Here is a 21892-nt window from a genome sequence, read left to right on the forward strand (position 1 = left end):
CATCGACGGACGACTTGTCGGCAACGTTTCGAGACCGGAGAAAGAACGGAGACAGAGTGCGTGTTTGGCTTCGGCTGGGAGCGAGTCGCCCGGCAGACATTTTTTTCGAAGTCTTACGAGTTTTTTACATACCTTCACGGTGCTGTGGCGATATTCTTTTTTTCTTGCAGTTCTAGATGGTTGTTGAAGTTAAACGATATCTCAACGACATGACTTTGGTGTCAATGTCGATGTTCGACGTGTGTCAGTGTCATTGCATGTGTCAGTGGCAGTGCCGGGATCAATGACATTGTCCGCATGAGTCAGTGTCCGCAGCGTGAACCTGTGGCGGTGCTGCCGGTGCACTCTAAGTGCTAGGATTTTTTGCATCAGTTCTCGTTGCGGTGTTGGTGATGGTGTCAGTTCCTGTGTCGGTGGCGGTGCCAGTGACGGTCCATCGATTTTGCCTCTGCCCCTCTTGTGCCACCTCCGCCGGCGGCGCGTCGCTCCCCAGTCGGCGCCGTTTACGAGCCCGCTCCCTATCGGCACTATTAGTTCTTTCATTAGCCGGAGAATGAGCCCAGATTTTATTGCATGTCCTCTTTACGACCTGGAGCGACGTCACGACCAATGGGGAGGCGGCGCGCGCGGCCGCCGCCGCCGCTCATTGGCCCGTCGCCGCGCCCTATGCGAACGGCGCGCGGCCGCGGACAAACTACCTGGCCCCTCGGCGTGGGGAGGCGGCGGAGCGGCGCGCGGACCGACGCGACGGACCACGCTGACGGGGGTCCGAGAGACCACAGACCGACTGGCATAGGTGTGAGTCGCGTCCCGTTGCGCCCCGTCGAGTAGATTCGAATCGCGTTGGGACTGCGTCAGATTCAGGCGGTGTTGTAGAGATTGGATACGAGGTAATTGGACAAGGGGAGCCATGAAGAATTGCCGGGTCCTCCGGGTCAGTGTGGTGATTCTCAGCTACGCTGCGCTGCTCAACTGGACCGGGGTCGGCGCCAATTGGTGGTAAGTGTTTCATCCACAGATGGATTGACAAATTTTGCATCGATTCATTGGTGGATTGCGGCTACAGTAAGGTTCGTTTGGTGACGGGTAGGTACACGCAAATGGCTATCCTGGTGCCGTGACGAACCATCTCTTTGAAACATGAAGGTCATGCATTGGTGTTTAATTATAGTAGTTTTCCTTCGGTCGAATGAAGGACATTGTCGTTTTGCTGATTTCTGAACTCTCTGATTAAATCGTACATTATAGAAGCATTTGCTGTGAATGAAAATAGAAGTTTTTGCATTATCCGTCAGCTTGAAAAGTTAGACAAAAACAGGAACGTCAAAATTGTACTGGTGCGATTAATGTTCCATGCATTCATTTCGTTGTTCGTTTTATCCATTTAATTATATAAGCTTCTTTCAACGATTATTTAACTGCATTTTTGCAACTCATTGTTTTGCATGCAAAGTCATGTTTGATTGATACAATTGCTACTATACAGTTATCGATGTTATGGGTTGTCAAAAGATCCGGTGGCATTTAAAAAAAAATCGTAATATCCATCCGTACTGTGGTCGACGGTTATACGCTAAGCGTGCCATCTCTGCGACAGTTTTGGCGCGTGTCATTCCTGCCTGGGTTTGGGGACGTTCATACACACGCGCCATTGAGGGTACGATGGGGAGGGCGCTCGACGCCTGGGGCCTGGTTGCCGTCGTTGTAGTCCATTAGAGGCGCGGCATTACTTTCCCCGCGCTGCCCTGTCGTGTTTTGTGGAGTACAAGATCGTGTATACCCGCTTGTTGTACACCTGTAAGTGCAGTGCTATTGCTGTGTTGTCGGCTCATTTCATTCGGCTGCGAGTGTGCTGATCGCCGAGCGAACGGTGACTTACAGCTAGCGGCTAGCGCATGTGGCTGAACAATTCAGCAGTTGTCAGTTAGTTCCTTTTTGCAAACCTCAGGGATTTAGCGGTGACTTATCCGTCATATAAAGCTATCACTTTCCCCTCAAATTAATTGAACATTTTTTGTTTATTTTTGTCTACAAAGCTTTCATATTGTGTTTCAACATGAAATGCTTCATAGTCTAGGGGAAGTTGGGGCAATGCCGGAGTTGGGGCAAAGCCGAAATTCGAGATATTTCGAAAACTATACGACATGAATGCCACATGTCAGTGATGCTCTGAATCTTAAGTGACTACAATTATCGCATGTTTGTTACGAGTCGTCATTCGGAAAACTTCGGCTGTGAGGGCGCCAAGAGCGTTTTCAAGGTACGTTTCCCTTGTACTACATGCGCCTTTGAAGCTGCATTTGTTACTCATTATGCTACCGTTTGTCTGGCCAATTCGGTCAAGTAATCTTCAGCATGTCTTTGCATAAGTGTGCTGCCTATTTGAAATTTATACAGCACGTTGAAAAGTAATGGGCCTGCAAATGAAAGTATGGCTGGCTGGGGTAATGCCGAAAACGTGCAATTACGCACGTTAAAGCACGCTACGTGGACTTTACTGCTGTAGAATAGCAACGCGTATTTTTAGCCACACAAATTACACTTTCAACCGACACAACGGCCTGTTACCTATAAGGAATGATTTACCTGGCATTTTCTTATTATATCACACAATTATAGCTTCCAGTGTGCACCAAGCGTCCTCAAGATCTTAAACGCGTGTCAGCTTTGATGAATTCTGGATAAAGTTTGAGATAAAATGGCAAAACATCAATGTCGGCATTCCCCGTAGATCATTTTTCCCATTTTCGGCTTTCCCCGCAGTCCGGGGCAACGCCGAAAAAGTCACTTCTTTGATATTCTTAGTTTGTGTGCTTAACGGTATGCGAATTCATCAAATGCGCCTGGTATGTTTGAAAGGCAAACGACTGGCCTCTCGAATGACGCCAACAAGAATAGCTTATGTTGTCTACGTTGCGTGCTACAGGCGTCAGAAAAAAAAGTATTCGGCGTTCCCCCAACTTCCCCTATTTTCTTCGTCATCGGTCTTCTTCCTAGCGTATGTCTGGCGCGCCTACCACAGTTTCTTAGCACAAAGTCACTTCAGCGCTAAGCTAGTCAGCCATGGAATCTATATCTATCCGCCGGTTCCATCCGTGTCCGGTGGGTGACCGTTCCGACACCCCACGTGGAGTGTCACCTCTCTAGGACATCCTCTGGTGTCGGTACTTCCTGGTCTCTGGCCGTGGAGCGTGCCTGAGAGCTGTCCCAGCTCGGCCGGTCGGTGGGCTCCGGGTGAGAGCCGGGGTGAGAGGGGCCGGGCGGAGCGGTGGGAGCCCCGCACAGGTGGCCCTCTCACTGTCCGCGGCTCGGGACAGGCCGAGATAAGGCAGAACTAGTGGTTTGTACGAGCCGCGGCCTCCGAAACTGGCATGCCTGATAATGGCGGGCTGTATCTGTCAGGAGATGATGGGACGAGAAACGTGCGGACGATCGTAAATTCTGATTTCGTCGTCAGGTTTTGATAGAAGCTATTTAGTTATGGTAATCTGCTCATTTGATGTGGCTGATAAATTTTATCAATCCAGCCCATCAATTCATTACATGATCAGTTGTAATTGACCAGCGTAACATTTCGATAAGTCAGTACAGAGGACCTAATAGGCAATAAGATGTTAAAATCTCGGGATATTTTCAACGCCATCTTAATTCCTTCGATTCAGCTATTGTGATTACTGTAATCAACGCTAACCATTGACAACTTTTGTCATTTTACCTTAATTGAGGGCTACTCCAGGGAACCAGGAGGCACTCCAGGCAATCATTTAGCCGGTCCCCCAGTTCGTTGATATTCTTCGGAAGCTTCAGGGTAAGTAAGCACCATTGGACCCTCTCCCACCTCCGCCCTCCGCTATGACTTCACTGCTCGTGTCTCAGGCCGGGAGCTCGCCCAGGTACTAACAGCGTTTTTCGACGGATAATCTCTGAGGAACGCCGACCACCAGCTGCTAAACCCGATGACAGGCTGTAAAAAGCACCATGCCACTCGCGTTATATTGCATTTCGCTAGTCACTTGGCTAGGACCCGTGCATTTCGCCGCTGTTCGCACATTAAGAGGATTCTGACCCTGCATTACACTGGAATGAAATGTTATCTGCGTTTGGAGAGCCAATCGGCCACTTTTCTGGCTTAGGGCCCAAAAGATGTTGGGCAGAGAGAAAATCGTTTCAGTGACCGACCTACCTATTGTGACTTGATTCTTCCTTCAGTGAAATCAGAGCGGACTTTACAGCTCACCTAGTCAATAAAGACATACATCAGAGCTGCTTGCATGCTTTCAGATTATAGTTACTTCTTTGAGCAACCTTTCTGTTGAGCCGTCTCGTTCACTAAACATTCTCTCATGATCAGCCTTAGTAAAATGTCGTGGGGTTCCGTGATAGGCCAACGATAAGGTTTTGACGTCACCTAAACAGGTAATTAGCACGGCTTTATGGTAGATAAGCGATCGAAAAGAGATAAAAGCAAAAGCACAGCTGGTATGCTTTGTACGAGCTCGCATGAATCGTGACTCCATCGGAGCGGTCTTATAGAATTGTTTGCAATACTTTAGTCAGGGCTTCCAGTTCATGACTTTGTGGCTAAACTATGCTTTACGATGAATCCTTACAATGGATTGGCATGAATTCCTCAAGCTAACCATTTTATTATGTTTCAATACAGCCTATGCAGACCGTATTATGAGTGAAATTGAATGCCCTATTGGTGGAACAGTATCGCATTGCTCAGCCATTGCATGACATTTTGTTGGAAGATAACCGCGACTTGAATGACAGCGATAGTGATTTTCATGCCCGTCATCCCAATTTTGTAACAAAGCGAGTGGCTCGCTGTCATTACTTTTTGGCAAACAAGACCGGGCCGATCAGCCAATCAATTTGAATAAGCCACGGCCGTCTCATTGACCAGTGACCACACAAACAGCCCATCGAACTGACGTTTGCCACCGCGGGGATCGACTCCCCGGTGTGAACAAAGCTTTACGCCCCTCCCGTCTCTGCTGAGACGTGCTGTCTGGTCTGATAGTCGCGTCCAATCTGGCCTGAGAGGTAAACAGACAGGCGCCCGCCGATTATATGGAGCTCCGATGGTGAAGCTGCACAAGATCGGTAGGAATGGCAGGCAGATGGTGGATATTGCGACTGGCCTGGTACATGGCTGGGACGTGTTGCGCAATTTGAGAATCCGACAAGCTTTATTATTTGGATACTCTACAGAATAAAACAATTCCGCACTCTCGGATATATGTTTTTTTAGCTGTGTTTAGCCAGTGCTAATGCAACATATAGCACAAATAGAACACAGCACAATAATCCCGCAGTGGACAGTTTCGCCTCCAATGCGGTCAACTTGGCGTGGAAACTCAGCTCCTGGAACTCCCTGTGTGGCCATGTCCACACAAGTAACACAGTTCTTACAATGCATTACTGACCAAAACCAGACAGCGTGCTTCGCTATCTTTGGACACGCGCGCCACTCTTCTACAGCATAAGCAACTCACTCAGCGAGCCAAATGCAGCTCGGCGATCCTGCTTATCGGAGTCATCGCGGTGACAGGCCGACATCCGCGGCTCGACAGTCCATTACGCCGTCACCGCAGAGCCGACATACGCCGCGACTGAGCTCGGTACGCTCCATAGCGGCCCGTATCGCCGTCCAGCTCAATGTCTGGCCGATCCCGTTACCCCGGGACCTCCCTTCCCTCCCGGTTCATCAGACTCGTCCCTACACCAGATCGGTATGGGGTGGGGTCCGCGCACCCCTGAACGAAGGAACAACCTCGTAAATAGGCGCGCCGCTGCCGTCGTCGGGGACACGGCGAGCTGGCAGAACGCACGGTCGGCACGTTTCGGCGCTGTAAGACGACGGTTTACGACAGGGGTACGGCAGTCGGACGTCGGGGGCACCTTCAGCAGCTGACAGCGCCCATCGTAAACAGCGCCCATTCGACGGACGGACGAGGCTGAGAGGGGAGAAACGGCGCTTCCCGAATGAGACAGACGGCGAGGGTAAAGGTGCTGTCGGCTTTCCGGGCATCATGCTTTCTCAGATACCTGCCTATAACTCAACGCTTCCCTGGGGGCTGAGAAGATTTCCGGCATCATCCCTCATCGGTATTATCTGAAGAGCTCGCTTGGCATTCAACCACTAGAGAAAAAAGATGCTTACAACCTATGCATCTAGTCTTCGCGTCCATTGGGTACGTTGCGGTCGCCTCATCAGGTATCGATCATTTTAGTCGAAATCCAACTTTACTACCCCGCGTTACCCCGCAATTATCCCACATTGCTCTGAACACAAAGCGGGCCGCGCTCCCTCCCCAGTGCTGGTCTCGGTGATGAACTACCGGCAGCTGTCGTCCAAGCTGACCAGACAGGCACGCTTCTCACACCCCGGACCATCAGCGGGCTGTCCGCTTCCGGCGACCGGCCACCGCAGCTGTCCCGGCGCATAGCGCGGTCACCGGGGCACATAGCGCGCTATGACGACCTCTGCAGAGGGGTGTGAGGCATGTGGCGGCTCCTCAGAGGACTTTCCTCACGAGTCATGGCCCGACAGGCTCACAGACAGCTGAGGGCGCTTATTGTCAGCTTTGCATTCGTCATTCTGCAGTCGTCCTCTTTTATTGCATTCGCGAAAGGATCATTGGCTTTACGCAATACCGCCCCATTCTTCGAGTCTTGCTTCTCCTCCGTTCCTGCCATGTCCTGACCCAATGCGGAAATGGTTTCTGCTGACAGTTTGCACCAAACTGCTGTACTTTCTGGGAGTCGTTTGCCGTAAAACACCACAACCAAATGTCCGCGGCGTCCTTCTCCTCACCAGGCCTCCCACGCCAGACCACTGCGTCGCTTTCTTTGATCTAACATCACCCGTTCTTACTACACTCCTGCCAGCCCTGGATTGTACGGCGGCTCGTATTTCGTTTCCTAGTGCTGGCCGCGGTGGGTGGCGCCTCGGAGTCTGAGTCTGGGCCGTCCAGAGCTGAGTCACCTGCGCGTGTTCGCCTGACTCAGGTGACTCACCGGTGCGCTGGGCGATCGCCCGTCGGCAGCGACGCTGTCCTGTCGTCGCCAGCCTCGTCGTCGCCAGGCACGGCGATGAGTCATATTTTACTGTCATTGCTGCTAGTACGCTCGTTTCATGTATGTAGTTGGATTGTAGACGATGTAAACAAACATCAGCATATAGTCGCTTTTCATTATCATTGACACACAACATAAATTGATGTATGCTGTCTCAAATTGCCACCATCGCATCAAGTAGTCCCACGTGATAGTATCCCTTCTTTTTTCGTGTAGGAGACAGCAAATTAGGCATCACAACGTCTGATCAGCAGAAGACATCCGACTACAAACTGCCCGTCAATGGAAGTGCGATCGCCTGATGGGGACGCTTGCGGATCGCGCCGGTTACACTGGCCGTCACACAGAGGGTGCCCCAGGGGCACACGGGGACGCGTGGGGTGCGAACGACGCATACGATCGTGGCGGTGGGCATGTCCACTTCATTAGTCGGCCAACTAATTATCAGAGGCGCGCCACGAGGGCGGACGCAGTCAGCACGCCGTCCATAATGCCACTTCCGCACCGCACGAGATTTATGTGTGAGCGGCCCGCCCCGCGGCCGCAGAGAGGGGCACCGATGGACCCCCGCGCGCGCCCCGCCATTCACACCTCAGTGGTGATGACGCCACAGAGGCTGATCCTTCCGCGAGCCGCCGCGACCCTTCCGGGAGTAGTGGTAGGTAACTCATACGATTCATAAAGCCCAGAGGGGACTTCCGCATGAGTAGGGACTGAAGAGCAGGGGTTCAGAGAGCTGCATGAGGCATTTATGGTCTCTTCTCAGTTCTCAGTCACCGTCTCTCTGCACTGTGCACTTTATCGGACACAGCGGTGCGGGACACAATGAGAATTGTCAGAGTTCTCTGGGCGGCCACCTCAGAGACTTCTCAGTGGTCTCGTGGTGAAACGAAGAACGCAGGAATGCCGCTGCCTGACTTACGGCCTGGTGCGAGTGCTGTAACTATGCCGGGGCTGTAATAAAGACGCCAGTAGGAGGCCGCCTGTTTCGCCGACGTTGCGTGAGTTTCGGACGCGCTGCATGGTGGGAGGCCTACCACAACGTGCGCACAAGTATTTCCGGAGCTTGATTGCCGAGCCATCGACGTATTCCCATTAATAAAACTTACTCAATTTATGGTATTCCCGGTTTTACGATCTTTCAAACTGATTCTGGACTCTGGTTTAAAATGCTCTATGTTTAGCTTGACATTTAGTCACATTGTAATGGAAGCTAACATTTAGGGGCGCCAGGTGCGCTTAAAAAGAAAAAGCACCGAAATAATCATAAATCCGACCATGGCTGCGAAATGCACGGTCCGCTCCGATTGTTGGGGCGTATATTTTACGGATAAGAGCTGCTTCCATTGCCATCAAAGGGGTCGTGAAACGGGCGCTGTCGCGGCCGTTGGAGGGACGGAAACCGGCCGGCGGGTCGCGGCGAATGTTCCGCGGGCGAATTGTGCGGCGATATTGCGTCCAGTGCCGACTGTTAGGGCGCCTCTTTGGCAGAGAGTGGCGGCACTAAAACAGCGAGCTCGGAACGCTCCAGAACACGGGCCTCGGCTCCCAAGGGGAGGGGGCTGAGAGCGATGAGCTGATATATATATATATATATATATATATATATATATATATATATATATATATATATATATATATATATATATATATATATATTTTAATCTAATTTTTTATCTATCTAATCTTTTATTCTAATCTTTTAATTATCTAAAATATCTAATCTTTTATCTAATCTTTTAATCTATATATATATATATATATATATATATATATATATATATATATATATATATATATATATATATATATATATATATATATATATATATATATATATATATATATATATATATATTATATATATATATATATATATATATATATATATATATATATATATATATATATATATATATATATTAGGGTGGCACTTAGCAATAGGGTGAATTTTATGTTATTCGATTTTTTGGCGTGCGGGTAGTTTTCTGGTTCCATTCCCGTAAAAAATAATGTGTGCAAAATGATTTTGAAAAATATTGATATTTAGGGGTCGCGAATTGAGGTCAAAGTTGGCAGTTTTGGGGAAAAAATCAACTTTTGGGGAACTACTTTAAACCTATTTGGAATGACATATGTGGTCATTAAGGGTAATTTCCGACGTATTTTGACCTTTATTTGTATAACAATTGTTTATCCCATCACTTCCGGCCGATCGTAGCCAGTCCAGGTCAGGCCAAGACAGGTCTGCTCTGGGCTGTTTTACCCATGTCAGGCCTATTTTGGCCTGCGACCGGTGCCTTCTCACAGTGGAGGTCATATCCTCTGATTAGTGTGAGGAGTGACCGGTCTCTCCTGTTCCAAAGGGAGAACGAGCCCCACGGTTCTATCGGTTCTTGAGACATGCTCCTTTTCTGTCAAAGATAATGTGAAGAAGTTGGAGTCAGCCTATCGCCGGCGAGCGAAAGCAGAGGCGAGAGTGGGCATTGAGCTGCACTGGTTTATTGTGCTTTTGGGATGTTCTTCCGACTCTAGTGCCAGTACAAGCAACAGACTTACCCGGCCGTTGCGGCGCGCACACGGAGGGAACGTCTTTGACGATGGCGACCATGGGAGAGGAACGTCGACTCACACTCCCAAGCGCATGCGGGCGAGCGGACATCCCCAACAGTGAACTGGCCTCGACCGGGCCAAACTGCCCAACCGTAATGTGTGAAGAACACGTGAACCTGTTATCAACTGCGGCACGGAACTTAGGATACGACTCCGGCTGAACCGCGAATCCTGAACCGCGAGAGAAGGAGCGTCGATCGATTCTAGGTCCTGGTGATGGAGAGGGGGAGGGATTGGGGTGGCCAAGCCACTCGCCGTTCCCAATCTCCCCTCCATCCAAGCACAGGAGGTCATGCTCACAGCGCTGGGGGACTAGGAACTGGAGAAGCAGAACTGCGGCCTTTTGCTTCGACGCCACGACGGCGAACAGCATGCTGGTGAACGGTACTTTAGCCCTTATCGAGCAGAAGCTGGATCGGCCCGTCCTCCAGCTGGCCTGCCGGCACCACGTGTAAGAGCTGGTCCTAGAGAAGGCCTTCTCCACCTGCCCTAGAATCTCGAGTGGCCTCTACATCCGGCTGTTTAAGAGGTTCAAAGGCGGGTGGGAGTTCATACTTCATTGACAGGATCACACCTGCGGCGTTCGCCGTCGACGACGTTCCGGAGTGGGACGAGCTGCTGGTCAGCTTCCATCGCTTCCATCGCTGGACTATGCCTAGCTCCGGGAAGATTACCGAAAACTTCTGGAGCTCTGCGTAATTGCTCTCGGTGGAGTTCCAAGCACGGCATCCGTTTCTCCGCCTCAGAGTACTCCACTGAGTTAGGTGGATGGCAAAGACCATCCGCATTGTGGATGCCTTCCTCTTCAGGGAGCGGCTCCGGCTGACGGAGGCCGAGGCCCAGGTCATCAGACGCTGTGCGCTGTTCGTTGCCTGCAAGTTCGCCGCCGCCGCCGCCGCCTGGTCTGGGGCTCTACCTCTTATACGGCCTTGGGCTTTACTGCCACTGCGCCGGCTCTGGACCTGACCTTCGTGAACTCATTCTGCACCTACCCCGACAAGGAGCTGTCGAAGGCGACAGTCCCGTTCTTCGGCCGTCACCTGTAGTACTTGAGTGATCGGCTGGTGATTCTGGAGCTTTTAGACCCCGACCCTCGGGCTCAATCAAGACATGGTGCGGGCAATAGACTTGTAGGAGAGGGAGGACGAGGACCCGCCCCATAAGTCCTTGGTGGACACTATGAACGCCGCTCTCGCGACCGAGACGTTGGCAAGCTTCCTCACACAATCGTTCAAAAAGCTCTCAAGGATACACGACTTGGACGCGGGGCTCATCATCAATGACCAAGGCCACTGGGAGGACAGCAGCTACCAAACCGCATCTCGTGTAGTCCGGGAGCTGCGGGTGGTGAATGACTTCACCAGCCGCGCGGTATGGCGCTGATGTAGACTGGCACTCATGAAAGACAAAGATTAGCGCCAGCTCTTCCTCCATGTCGTTGAAAAGATCACAGAAAACGCTAGCCTGACACCCGAAGATCGACTGCAATTGCTAACCAGGCTACACACAAAGTGATCTGGGTGCCCGTTGCCCATGATACCCCTCCCTCCAATGAGGCGCCAATATTCTACTAAAGAGGAGGAACTGGAGTAGTGGAGTACGTAGACCAGCGTTCTGGCGTGACCGAAGCTGCATGGAATATCAATAAACAATATGAAAATGACTAAGAAATGCCTTATTATCATCCGATTACAGCGTAAGAGGAAAGTCAGAAACGATTTTAACGACATTGAAATCTGCTACCAAAATCTCAATTTTGACCTTGATTCGCGACCTCTAAACATCAATATTTTCCCATAAAAATTTGCCTCCCTTATTTTTTACGGGAATGGAACCGGAAAACGACCCGCACGCATTAAAAATCAAAAATTGATTTTTAAGTGCCACCCTAATATATATATATATATATATATATATATATATATATATATATATATATATATATATATATATATATATATATATATATATATATATATATATATATATATATATATATGCAAGTTTTGTTAAACACAACAGCATAATGGGCACTTATCTTCTTCTTATTAAGACTTTCGAGGCGGCGAATGCACTGTCGAGGTTCGGGTTCGTGAGAATGTAAAATATTACCAAAAGATGTCATAAATACAAAATATCATAGCTATATTGTTGTTCGACGTTTCGATCTATCAGAGATCATTTTCAAGAAAATTACAGTCACACAGTTTTAGAAGTCATACTTTGAGATAAATGGGTTCAATTACATTTTTGGAACAGATATTACGGATATGATACTAAAACTATTCAGTCGATGAGTCACAGCATTCAAAACAAAATAACACACTTTTGTTTTCGTACATGAGCTATAACCCTAAACACATTCGTTCATCCTCCGCGAAGGAAGGTCACATCAAAAACACCATAGCGAGATACGTACGCGCATATGACAGATAAATCAGTCAACCCGCCGCGAGTACTTTGTCGTACAGTGATAGAGATGTGTTCTGCTTTGTCTGAATGTTGATGATTGGCTTTTTGTCGCGAATGTACACTGTTTCAAGTGTGACGAGCCGTCTACGATCCTGACAGTGTGCTAGGATGGATGTGTTGGTCACGAGATCGTCACGTGTGAGTGCGGTGTTGTGATGTTCTGTGTAGTGTTTCTTGGGGGCTCCGTCCTGCAGGTGCATTGTGAGACGTCTGCTCAGAGACGTTGTGGTGTGACCAATGTAGTATACTTCGCGGGTCGCGCAGTCCCCGGCTGTACATTTAAACTGGTATACTACATTGGTCTGCTTGAGTGTTGCCGTGCTGCGTGTGGGATTGTTTTGCATCACCAGTGAGGATGTCTTGGGGCTAGTGTAGTAGACCTGAACTACCAGTCGCTGTTGCCCATCCGTAGGTTGGCAGTTACGGCGAACAATACCGCGGATCACCTGCTCATCCGTCTTCCATGTTGGAGACATCGTGCTGCGGTAGTACACTTTTAGCTCGTCTTTCTTTGTCTTTGGCTCCTTGTTTGTCACATGGTTCTCAAGCATGTTTTTTACAGCGTCGTCAAACATAGAATTGCTGTACCCATTATCTACTAGGATCTTACGAACCCTCTCAAGTTCAGTGTGAAGTAGATCCCAAGTCGAGCAGTGTTTCATGGCCCGTCTAATGTACGCCCTTATGACACCTGATTTGTACGAGTCAGTGACGTCACCCTCCCCATTTGTACGAGTCACGTCACTGACTCGTACAAATCAGGTGTCATAAGGGCGTACATTAGACGGGCCATGAAACACTGCTCGACTTGGGATCTACTTCACACTGAACTTGAGAGGGTTCGTAAGATCCTAGTAGATAATGGGTACAGCAATTCTATGTTTGACGACGCTGTAAAAAACATGCTTGAGAACCATGTGACAAACAAGGAGCCAAAGACAAAGAAAGACGAGCTAAAAGTGTACTACCGCAGCACGATGTCTCCAACATGGAAGACGGATGAGCAGGTGATCCGCGGTATTGTTCGCCGTAACTGCCAACCTACGGATGGGCAACAGCGACTGGTAGTTCAGGTCTACTACACTAGCCCCAAGACATCCTCACTGGTGATGCAAAACAATCCCACACGCAGCACGGCAACACTCAAGCAGACCAATGTAGTATACCAGTTTAAATGTACAGCCGGGGACTGCGCGACCCGCGAAGTATACTACATTGGTCACACCACAACGTCTCTGAGCAGACGTCTCACAATGCACCTGCAGGACGGAGCCCCCAAGAAACACTACACAGAACATCACAACACCGCACTCACACGTGACGATCTCGTGACCAACACATCCATCCTAGCACACTGTCAGGATCGTAGACGGCTCGTCACACTTGAAACAGTGTACATTCGCGACAAAAAGCCAATCATCAACATTCAGACAAAGCAGAACACATCTCTATCACTGTACGACAAAGTACTCGCGGCGGGTTGACTGATTTATCTGTCATATGCGCGTACGTATCTCGCTATGGTGTTTTTGATGTGACCTTCCTTCGCGGAGGATGAACGAATGTGTTTAGGGTTATAGCTCATGTACGAAAACAAAAGTGTGTTATTTTGTTTTGAATGCTGTGACTCATCGACTGAATAGTTTTAGTATCATATCCGTAATATCTGTTCCAAAAATGTAATTGAACCCATTTATCTCAAAGTATGACTTCTAAAACTGTGTGACTGTAATTTTCTTGAAAATGATCTCTGATAGATCGAAACGTCGAACAACAATATAGCTATGATATTTTGTATTTATGACATCTTTTGGTAATATTTTACATTCTCACGAACCCGAACCTCGACAGTGCATTCGCCGCCTCGAAAGTCTTAATAAGAAGAAGATAAGTGCCCATTATGCTGTTGTGTTTAACAAAACTTGCATAAAAGAGAACCTGCTTCCGAACTATTCGAATATATATATATATATATATATATATATATATTTATATATATATATTTAGTAATATGCTTACTTTTGCAATGTAAAAAACCTTTTGCCAAACCTGCTACGAAGTTGCATTTTTTTAATGCCGAAAAAATAAATAGGCATAATGTATGCTAGGACATTTTATTAAAACAATCGCAAAGCAATAATATTACATAAACATTAGATAGAACGTATTCACGTTTCATGCCGTACCCTTGTCGCAAAGAAATAACGATTTTCGTGTCTTGGGTTGACGTAGGGTTGACGTTATGCGGATTTCCAGAAAAGTTGATTTTGCGCCTCAAACAGGGTGTGGGCGCAAAATCAACAGGGTATGTAAAGTCCTTTTTACAGATATGCGAACAACTTAGTGTTTATAAACTATTCAGCCTGTTCAGTCGTCCTCCTCATTAGTAATGTCTCAAACAAATAATCATGTCTGACTGACGCGCGGTTACCTCCGTGCGACTGTGTGACTGTGTCGTTTTGTTGCAGGCTGCTGGGAATGCAGAGCTCTATCGACCTTCAGATGGCGTCCAGCTCTTACCAGAACACCTGCCAGAAGCTGCACTACCTGGTGGCGCGGCAGCGGGAGCTCTGCGGCCTGGACAGAAACATTCTCCAGGTGCGATGGACCGCTGCGCCGGCCTTTTGTTTGGGCACCCTCCCCCCCCCTCCCCCACATGTGTAGGGCCGGGGTGCCGAGCTCTGCGTCACGATTGCTGCCTCCCATCCACGACACGGTGCTGATGCTTTCAAGTTTATATTGTGGTGCGGAGTTCAAAACTCAAATCCCAGACATTAGCTCCGCTATCAACTAGTCATGAGCTCCACAGACTAGCTTGCCATTAGCTCGCCATTAGCTCGACAATTAGCTCGCGTCCTGCAACAGATTAAAATTAACTTAACAACGCACAAATACAAGCCAACGATGAAAATAACCACTAAGCAAAGCAAAGTTAACAACAAATGAGGGTTTACAACAATTCATAGTAACAAAATAGCAAATCTTACCGTTCACGCAGACGCCCACAACAAGAACCACACAGAACCAGTGCACGAATGGCGGGGTCGCCGCCGCGCGGCCCGGACGGCCGACCCGCCGGCCAATCGTGGCGCGCAGCGATTGGCGGCTCTCGACCCGCGGGAGTCACATGACCGGAGCAGACAGATTTTTCCGCAACCGGCGCAGAGCCGCCGGATTGCTGCGTGGCACACCGCCTATACATGCAGCACGGGCGTATCCAGGGGCCGCGAATCAACGAGCCCGCTCGACACTTGCATGAGCTGATTTGCCACTTCACTTAGTCAAAGTGGGCTGAATGAAGGTTGTTTGCTGGAGTATTTCAGGACATTGCCGAAAACTTTGTAGTTTATGATTATTCGCCATTAGTTTTGGTTCGTAACTCCACCTAGCAACGCCGATTTTGCTGGGCTAGGTCGTAAAACGCTGCGACTTTAGTGCTTTTCGCGACAGCCTGTAAATCGTAGTCGAGTGCGGGTCTGTGGCAGCATTGGCCATTGAGCTGCCATATGCGCCGGCTGTCAAAGTTGACGGGTGTGGCCGCTCCTCACGCTCGGGAGTCAGCGGCTGACTGGTGAGACGGCTCCCCGCTCACCGGCTGCCATTATCGGGAGGACATCAATATGCCCGGCGGGCGCGGCCCGGAGAATGTTTGTGACTGGCAGGCAGTGAAGTGTGATGTTTGAGCAGTGACTCCCACCTTTTTATGACATTACTGAGCCCATATTGAGCAGTGTTGGTTTCTATAAATGGCGTCGTAGGCTCATCCATTGCCAAAACGGGTTATATTGCCATCAGATATGCCGTTGACGCCGTAAAAGTGTTCTCATATATTCGCACGTCCTTCGGAATTTATCACCCATGCCTTTTCATTCTCTGTCACAATCGGGCGCAGGGCAGAGCCTGGCTCACTTCCTCCCCGTCTTTCAGTGTGTTGGATATGGCGCTGCTCTTCTGAATTCTGACCCTTCCGTCCGTATTTCAGTGTGTGGGCTACGGCGCTAAGACGGGTATCGAGGAGTGCCAGTGGCAGTTCCGCACGCACCGCTGGAACTGCTCCACCTTCAGCAACGCGTCCTCCGTCTTCGGAGGCATCGTCGCCGTCAGTACGCGCTCTCCCCGTCCACCACACCCCTCCCACCCCGTCATCTGCGGTAACCCAGCCCCAAACAGTAGTGCTTTGCATACGCTTAGAAGTGAAAAGCTTGGTTGCCATTCAATGATAGATCCCTGTTTCACGCTTGTCTGTCAGTTATAAGGGATGTTACTGTTGAAAGTGCTTGTGTACTATCCTGACATAGTGTGATTGACAGTACGGCCAGCATGTTAGACGTGATTTAACGCATTGTTGAAGATAACATCAATCTTTCGATCCTTCCGAATATCAGATACATCCGAGAAAATACAGCTCGTTTTTGTTAGTGTCATTCAGATCATTAAAACAGACCGACCGCTAAAGTGATATCCTGCAATGCATAGGTAGGTAGTGTGCAAATAATTCACGATGCTTAGAAGCATCCGAATCGCATGATCAGTCTATGCACATTTTTGGTGTGATTTTTGCGGTTTTATCGCATGCTATCAGTCAAACCTCCCTACCGTGACCTCACGCGCCGCCCGGCCGTGCCCCGTTGTTCTCAGAGAGCCGAGAGCGCGCCTACATCCACGCCGTGTCGGCGGCCGGCGTGGCCTACAGCGTGACACGGGCGTGCAGTCGCGGTCAGATCGCCGAGTGCGGCTGCGACCAGCGCATCCTGAACCGCCGGGCGCGCCGCTGGGAGTGGGGCGGCTGCTCAGAGGTGGGTACTGGGGCGGCTGCTCAGGGGTGGGTACTGGGACGGCTGCTCGGAGGTGGGTACTGGGGCGGCTGTTCAGGGGTGGGTACTGGGGCGGCTGTTCGGAGGTGGGTATTGGGGCGGCTACTCAGGGGTGGGTACTAGGGCGGCTGTTCGGAGGTGGGTACTGGGACGGCTGCTCGGAGGTGGGTATTGGGGCGGCTGTTCTGAGGTGGGTACTGGGGCGGCTGTTCGGAGGTGGGTACTGGGGCGGCTGTTCGGAGGTGGGTATTGGGGCGGCTACTCAGGGGTGGGTACTAGGGCGGCTGCTCGGAGGTGGGTATTGGGGCGGCTGCTCGGAGGTGGGTACTGGGGCGGCTGCTCGGAGGTGGGTACTGGGGCGGCTGTTCGGAGGTGGGTACTGGGGCGGCTGCTCGGAGGTGGGTACTGGGAGCGCCTGTTTAGAGGTGGGTGGCAGTTCAGAGGTGACTGCAGCTCGCCGCTGGGAGTGGGACGGGTTCTCGGAGTTTGGTTCTGAGAGGGGGGGGGGGATGCGCAGAGGTGCCCGTCTGGGGGCACTTTCGAGGGGGCTGATTCTCGGAGGAGAGAGAACATTTGTCAATGGAGAAGTGGTACACTAGCCCTCGCCCGCACATGGGGGGGTGGTTGCCACCCCCCCCCCCCAGGTAGTCTTTCTGCTCTGCACTCAACATTTTTAGAGCTAGAAGGCTGATTTTTCGTATAGCTGCTCCTCTATCCTTTCTTGATGTCCACTGAAAATTTCAAGTTTCTGCGATTTTTGGTTTCGGAGATATGACCTTGTTTTTCAGGTCATGTCATGACCCAAATGGCCAATTCTCAACATCTTGCGTTTGCCATGGGCCTTATGAGCTTTTGACACCCTGATTTCGGCCTTTTTTGCCAGTCCTACCTCCCACCTATCATGGAACATGTTGTTCGACGATGTACAGGGGTCAAGGTCAGGGTCAAGGTCAACCTAGGTCATCTAAGATAATTGCGTTTTAGGCAAGCTGAATTTACTTTTTTGAAGTTTTTTGACTGGATTTTTGGTAAAAGCTTCTCAGATCATGATTTCATGTAATATGGACCCAAAAACAATCGGTGCACACATTAGTATACACACAGACACACACAGACATACAAACACATATAATTGACCTTGACCTAACTTGACCTGAAATGACCTCAGCAGCAAAATTCTGGTCGGGTAGTGTGACAAAGAGGTTCTAGCTGGCTTGGCACCAGAAAACAGCATCGTCATCGGTATTTGATAAGCAGCACACTTGATATCCAACGGTGACCCAAAACAGCAACATTTTTTAGTTTGACCTGACCTGGAAGGTCAATGACTGACCTGAGAAGGTAAAACTGGGTATCATTGGATTCGTCTCTTCCCAAAGAATCTTTTTGGTCTTTACTGCTAAGCTCTATCTCCAACAGGAACGAAATGGCGCGGGGGGGTGGCAACCACCCCCCCCATGTGCGTTCTAGGATGGGAAAATGGCATGTGCGGGCGAGGGCTAGAAAGTGATGTAGTAGTTGTGTCACAACTGTGATATAATTGTGTCATTTTCCGTGCACGGACGATGTAATGCTTAAGTTGCCGATCCAGTGATAACCACTGTATTTGTGCTTCCGCAGGACGTGGATTTCGGAAGGATGTTCAGTAGAGAGTTTGTTGACTCGAACGAGGAGAAAAACTCGGCCGAGGGTCAGATGAACCTGCACAACAACGAAGCCGGCAGACGGGTAAGAGCTTGGGGTTTCAAATAAAGGAAAGTCCAAGTCCAAGTGACTTCTGAAATCAGATCTAGCGTTTTGGGTTATATGCTCCTTGATCTTCCACTCTAATCGAAAATGAGGTCGCGATTCTACAGGCGCTGTTATGCATTCGATGGCAGGGACAGCTTTCTTTTTCGCATGTATGTTTCATAACTGCAGCTTTGGAAAATATCCATTCATGTCCAATTCGTTCGAGAGCTTGGCAGAGTCTCTTGTTAATAGGCTGGGATGTTTGATGAAACCTGCATATCCCCCGGCCGATCGCGCACAATAGTACCGCGCACAATACCGGAGAGGGCCACTCAGAGCGGCATTATCCGGACTACTGAAGTTTCGGCCTCTCCACTGAAAGCCCCTTTGTTCTCAGTTTACTAGCCGCCGGCGGTCCATGATAAAGATATTATGGATCATAAAATGGAGACGTAAAATTTTATACCAGCGGTGGTGGGGAGTTACCATAGATGGAAAATGTTTATGTCCCCCAGGGCACGCATCACAGCCACATAAAAAGGGAGCACCGCTTGAGCCCATTGCTTTTAAATCGAGATAGGAGAGACTCTTGTAGTTTGGCTGAACCGGCGTTTATTTTTGTCCTGCTTAGTTTGGTATTGCGTTGCCACTGCCTGATCAATATAAGTAGATTGTTTTCAAAGAAACAATTGTTTTGTCATGCTGTCCACTAGGAGACACCTTACTGTCGCACTGGCACTGTCGGACGGTTCCTCACTAAACTGCGTGTAGTCTTTGACGGTTCCTCACTAAACTGTATCTGTTTTCAGATTATCAAGAAGAACATGGTCCGTCTGTGCAAATGCCATGGTGTGTCAGGATCCTGCAATATGCAGGTGTGCTGGAGAAAAATGGCGCCTTTTCGGCAGGTGAGTACGATCGAGAATCTGTATTCAAAGTCTACCTAACGTTGCCTTATACGACAGGAAGACAGTCGGGTTTCAGCTCAGACACTATTGTGGATGTGTAATGCTGCGGGCAACATTTTACCACTGACCCTCTGCCGTAGCAGACACCCACCCTTGTTCCCCGGCTGGATGCCAGTTACGTCCAACCCCTGACGCCAGTTATGTCGTCCCCACCTCCGACTCCCGCTATATTCCACCCCTGACACGCTGTTACGCCCCTCTGACACGCCGTTCGATCCATTGTTGCAGATCGGTGACAGTCTGCGCGCCAAGTTCGACGCGGCCACTATGATGCAGACGGTCCGTCGGCGCCGCAGGATCCGACTCAAGCCCAAATACCCGCGCCAGAAGAGGCCCACCAAGCGCGACCTGGTCTATCTGGAGGACTCGCCAAACTACTGCGACAAAAACACAAAGTGAGGACTGGATCGTGCACATACTCTTTCAGGCTCACAGAGGTTTCCACTTTCCAGGTCAATGATTAATATTGGAAGAGCCGACCATTTCCCTCTGAGAGTAATGCTTCCAAATCTTTTGACCAGGCCTAACTGTGCACAGGTTGGGCATCCCCGGCACCCGCGGCCGCGAGTGCAACCGCACCTCGTGGGGCATGGACGGCTGCAACCTGCTCTGCTGCGGACGCGGCTTCCGCACCGAGGTGCTCGAGGTGTCAGAGAAGTGCAACTGCCGCTTCGTCTACTGCTGCCACGTGCAGTGCGAACAGTGCAACAAGACGGTGATGAGGCACACGTGCAACTGAGCTGGACCCGCGGGGTGGAGCGAAGGGGGAGGGTTTGAGTGTAGCGACGGAGGAGATGTGAGCATTGTAGAGTGCCGCGGGATTCAATGAGGCTCTGGTAGAAAGGACATGAAAGCTGAGAACGAATGTGCCATTGCATTGGATGAATAACATGGGGTGCACGTATGCTCGTACGAAAGTAGAAGACAAGACAGGCTAGTCTTTTTTTCGTAAAGATTGGATTAAAAGCGTGAAGCTTTAGTTTGCATGGAACAACTTTGTGTAATATTAGATGCTGGACGATCTAACCCCATGTTCAAATCACCTTCAAATATCAGTTCAAACCCCATGCTAAAAGTGAACTATTTCCTTTTAGTCACATTACCGTTGGAACTGAATCAGTCGTAGTACATCCCTGACGGGAGTAGCACGCTTGTCTTAAATCCTTTGTGAACAGTTCCGCTAAATGCGGCTAACTCCGTGGCAACGGCAGATACACTCTGACCGACAAGTTACCCAGTGAGTGGATAAAGTTAAATGCTCCTGTACGTGTGAGCGGAATGATATTCGGACACGCGATAAGTGACAAGGAACTGGATGGAAAGACTTCCGTAGCGTCGACGGCTGCGGGTACTATTGAGTTACTCACTGATCCTGGAAATGATTATTTAGTTTGAAAATTCTCTCAGACCTCAGCATGGGGTCAGCTGCAGACATTTGCGTGCATAGCTCTACATGACTACTTAGACGTCCAATCCGCCATTGCGAGGCTCATAGACGATGGCACTTTATACACAGCTAGCTATCAGTTGACGTGCTAAGTTAGTGTTAACCCGCGCGGGGCTGGGGGGGGGGGTAAATTTTACCCCCCCCTCGCGAAGTTTTGCGATATCTCAAAAACGGCGGCGCGCAGCGCCGCCAAACTTTCAGTACCTTTTCTTACATCAATTTGACACCTTCCCTGAAAATTTGAGCGAAATCCGTCGGAAAATTTTTGAGAAATTGACGTTTTAGTGACGTCATGTTCGCCATTTTCGCCTCAAAAACGGCAAAAGTTCAAACGCCGCTAACATCTTCATTTTTAAAGGAATCAAGACGTAACAAAAAAGGTTATACGTAATTTTACTTTGTCTATCAAATGGCTATCTCAGTTTTTTGAAAATTTTGGATTTTGGCCTAAATTTTTTTCTTCAAAAAACTGATTTTTTTGGGAAAATCATTATAAAATCCAAAATTTTGAGTCTATCGAAAAAACCGGAATATATGTCAGAGAAGTGGTCTATGTGCACCTACATGCCAAATTTTAGAAGAATCGGTTCAAAAATGTGGGAGTTATTCAAAATTTAATGACGTCACGACACACAAATTTTTTGAAAAATGTCTTTTTTGGAAGTTCTAGACCTCGTACGGAAACAAAAATAGCACCATTCGATTCGCCGTGAAAAACTGCATCAGATAGACACCTTTTTAGGCCTTAACAACCAACTTCA

At 49.2% G+C, this 21892-nt stretch overlaps 1 protein-coding gene across 1 annotated transcript; it reads left to right on the forward strand.

Annotated features, from left to right (window-relative positions):
• The first annotated feature begins 731 nt into the window (after positions 1-731).
• Positions 732-21109, forward strand: LOC122391019 (protein Wnt-1-like). Its single transcript, XM_043384539.1, has 8 exons — positions 732-999; positions 14640-14769; positions 16154-16274; positions 16810-16967; positions 18606-18713; positions 19526-19624; positions 19913-20079; positions 20222-21109. Exons 1-8 carry the CDS (start codon positions 911-913, stop codon positions 20421-20423), a joined length of 1074 nt encoding a protein of 357 aa, XP_043240474.1. The 5' UTR covers positions 732-910; the 3' UTR covers positions 20424-21109.
• The last annotated feature ends 783 nt before the right edge of the window (positions 21110-21892 follow it).

The sequence above is a fragment of the Amphibalanus amphitrite genome, unplaced genomic scaffold (assembly GCF_019059575.1).
Source record: "Amphibalanus amphitrite isolate SeventyFive unplaced genomic scaffold, NRLGWU_Aamphi_draft 000418F_arrow, whole genome shotgun sequence".
Lineage (NCBI taxonomy): Eukaryota > Metazoa > Arthropoda > Thecostraca > Balanomorpha > Balanidae > Amphibalanus > Amphibalanus amphitrite.

Excerpts from the sequence above, each read along its gene's own strand:
- LOC122391019 (XM_043384539.1), top strand. The coding sequence starts at position 911 with ATGAAGAATTGCCGGGTCCTCCGGGTCAGTGTGGTGATTCTCAGCTAC. Across the intron at positions 1,000-14,639 it reads GGGGTCGGCGCCAATTGGTG|GCTGCTGGGAATGCAGAGCT; the intron begins GTAAGTGTTTCA and ends GTTTTGTTGCAG. Across the intron at positions 20,080-20,221 it reads TACTGCGACAAAAACACAAA|GTTGGGCATCCCCGGCACCC; the intron begins GTGAGGACTGGA and ends AACTGTGCACAG.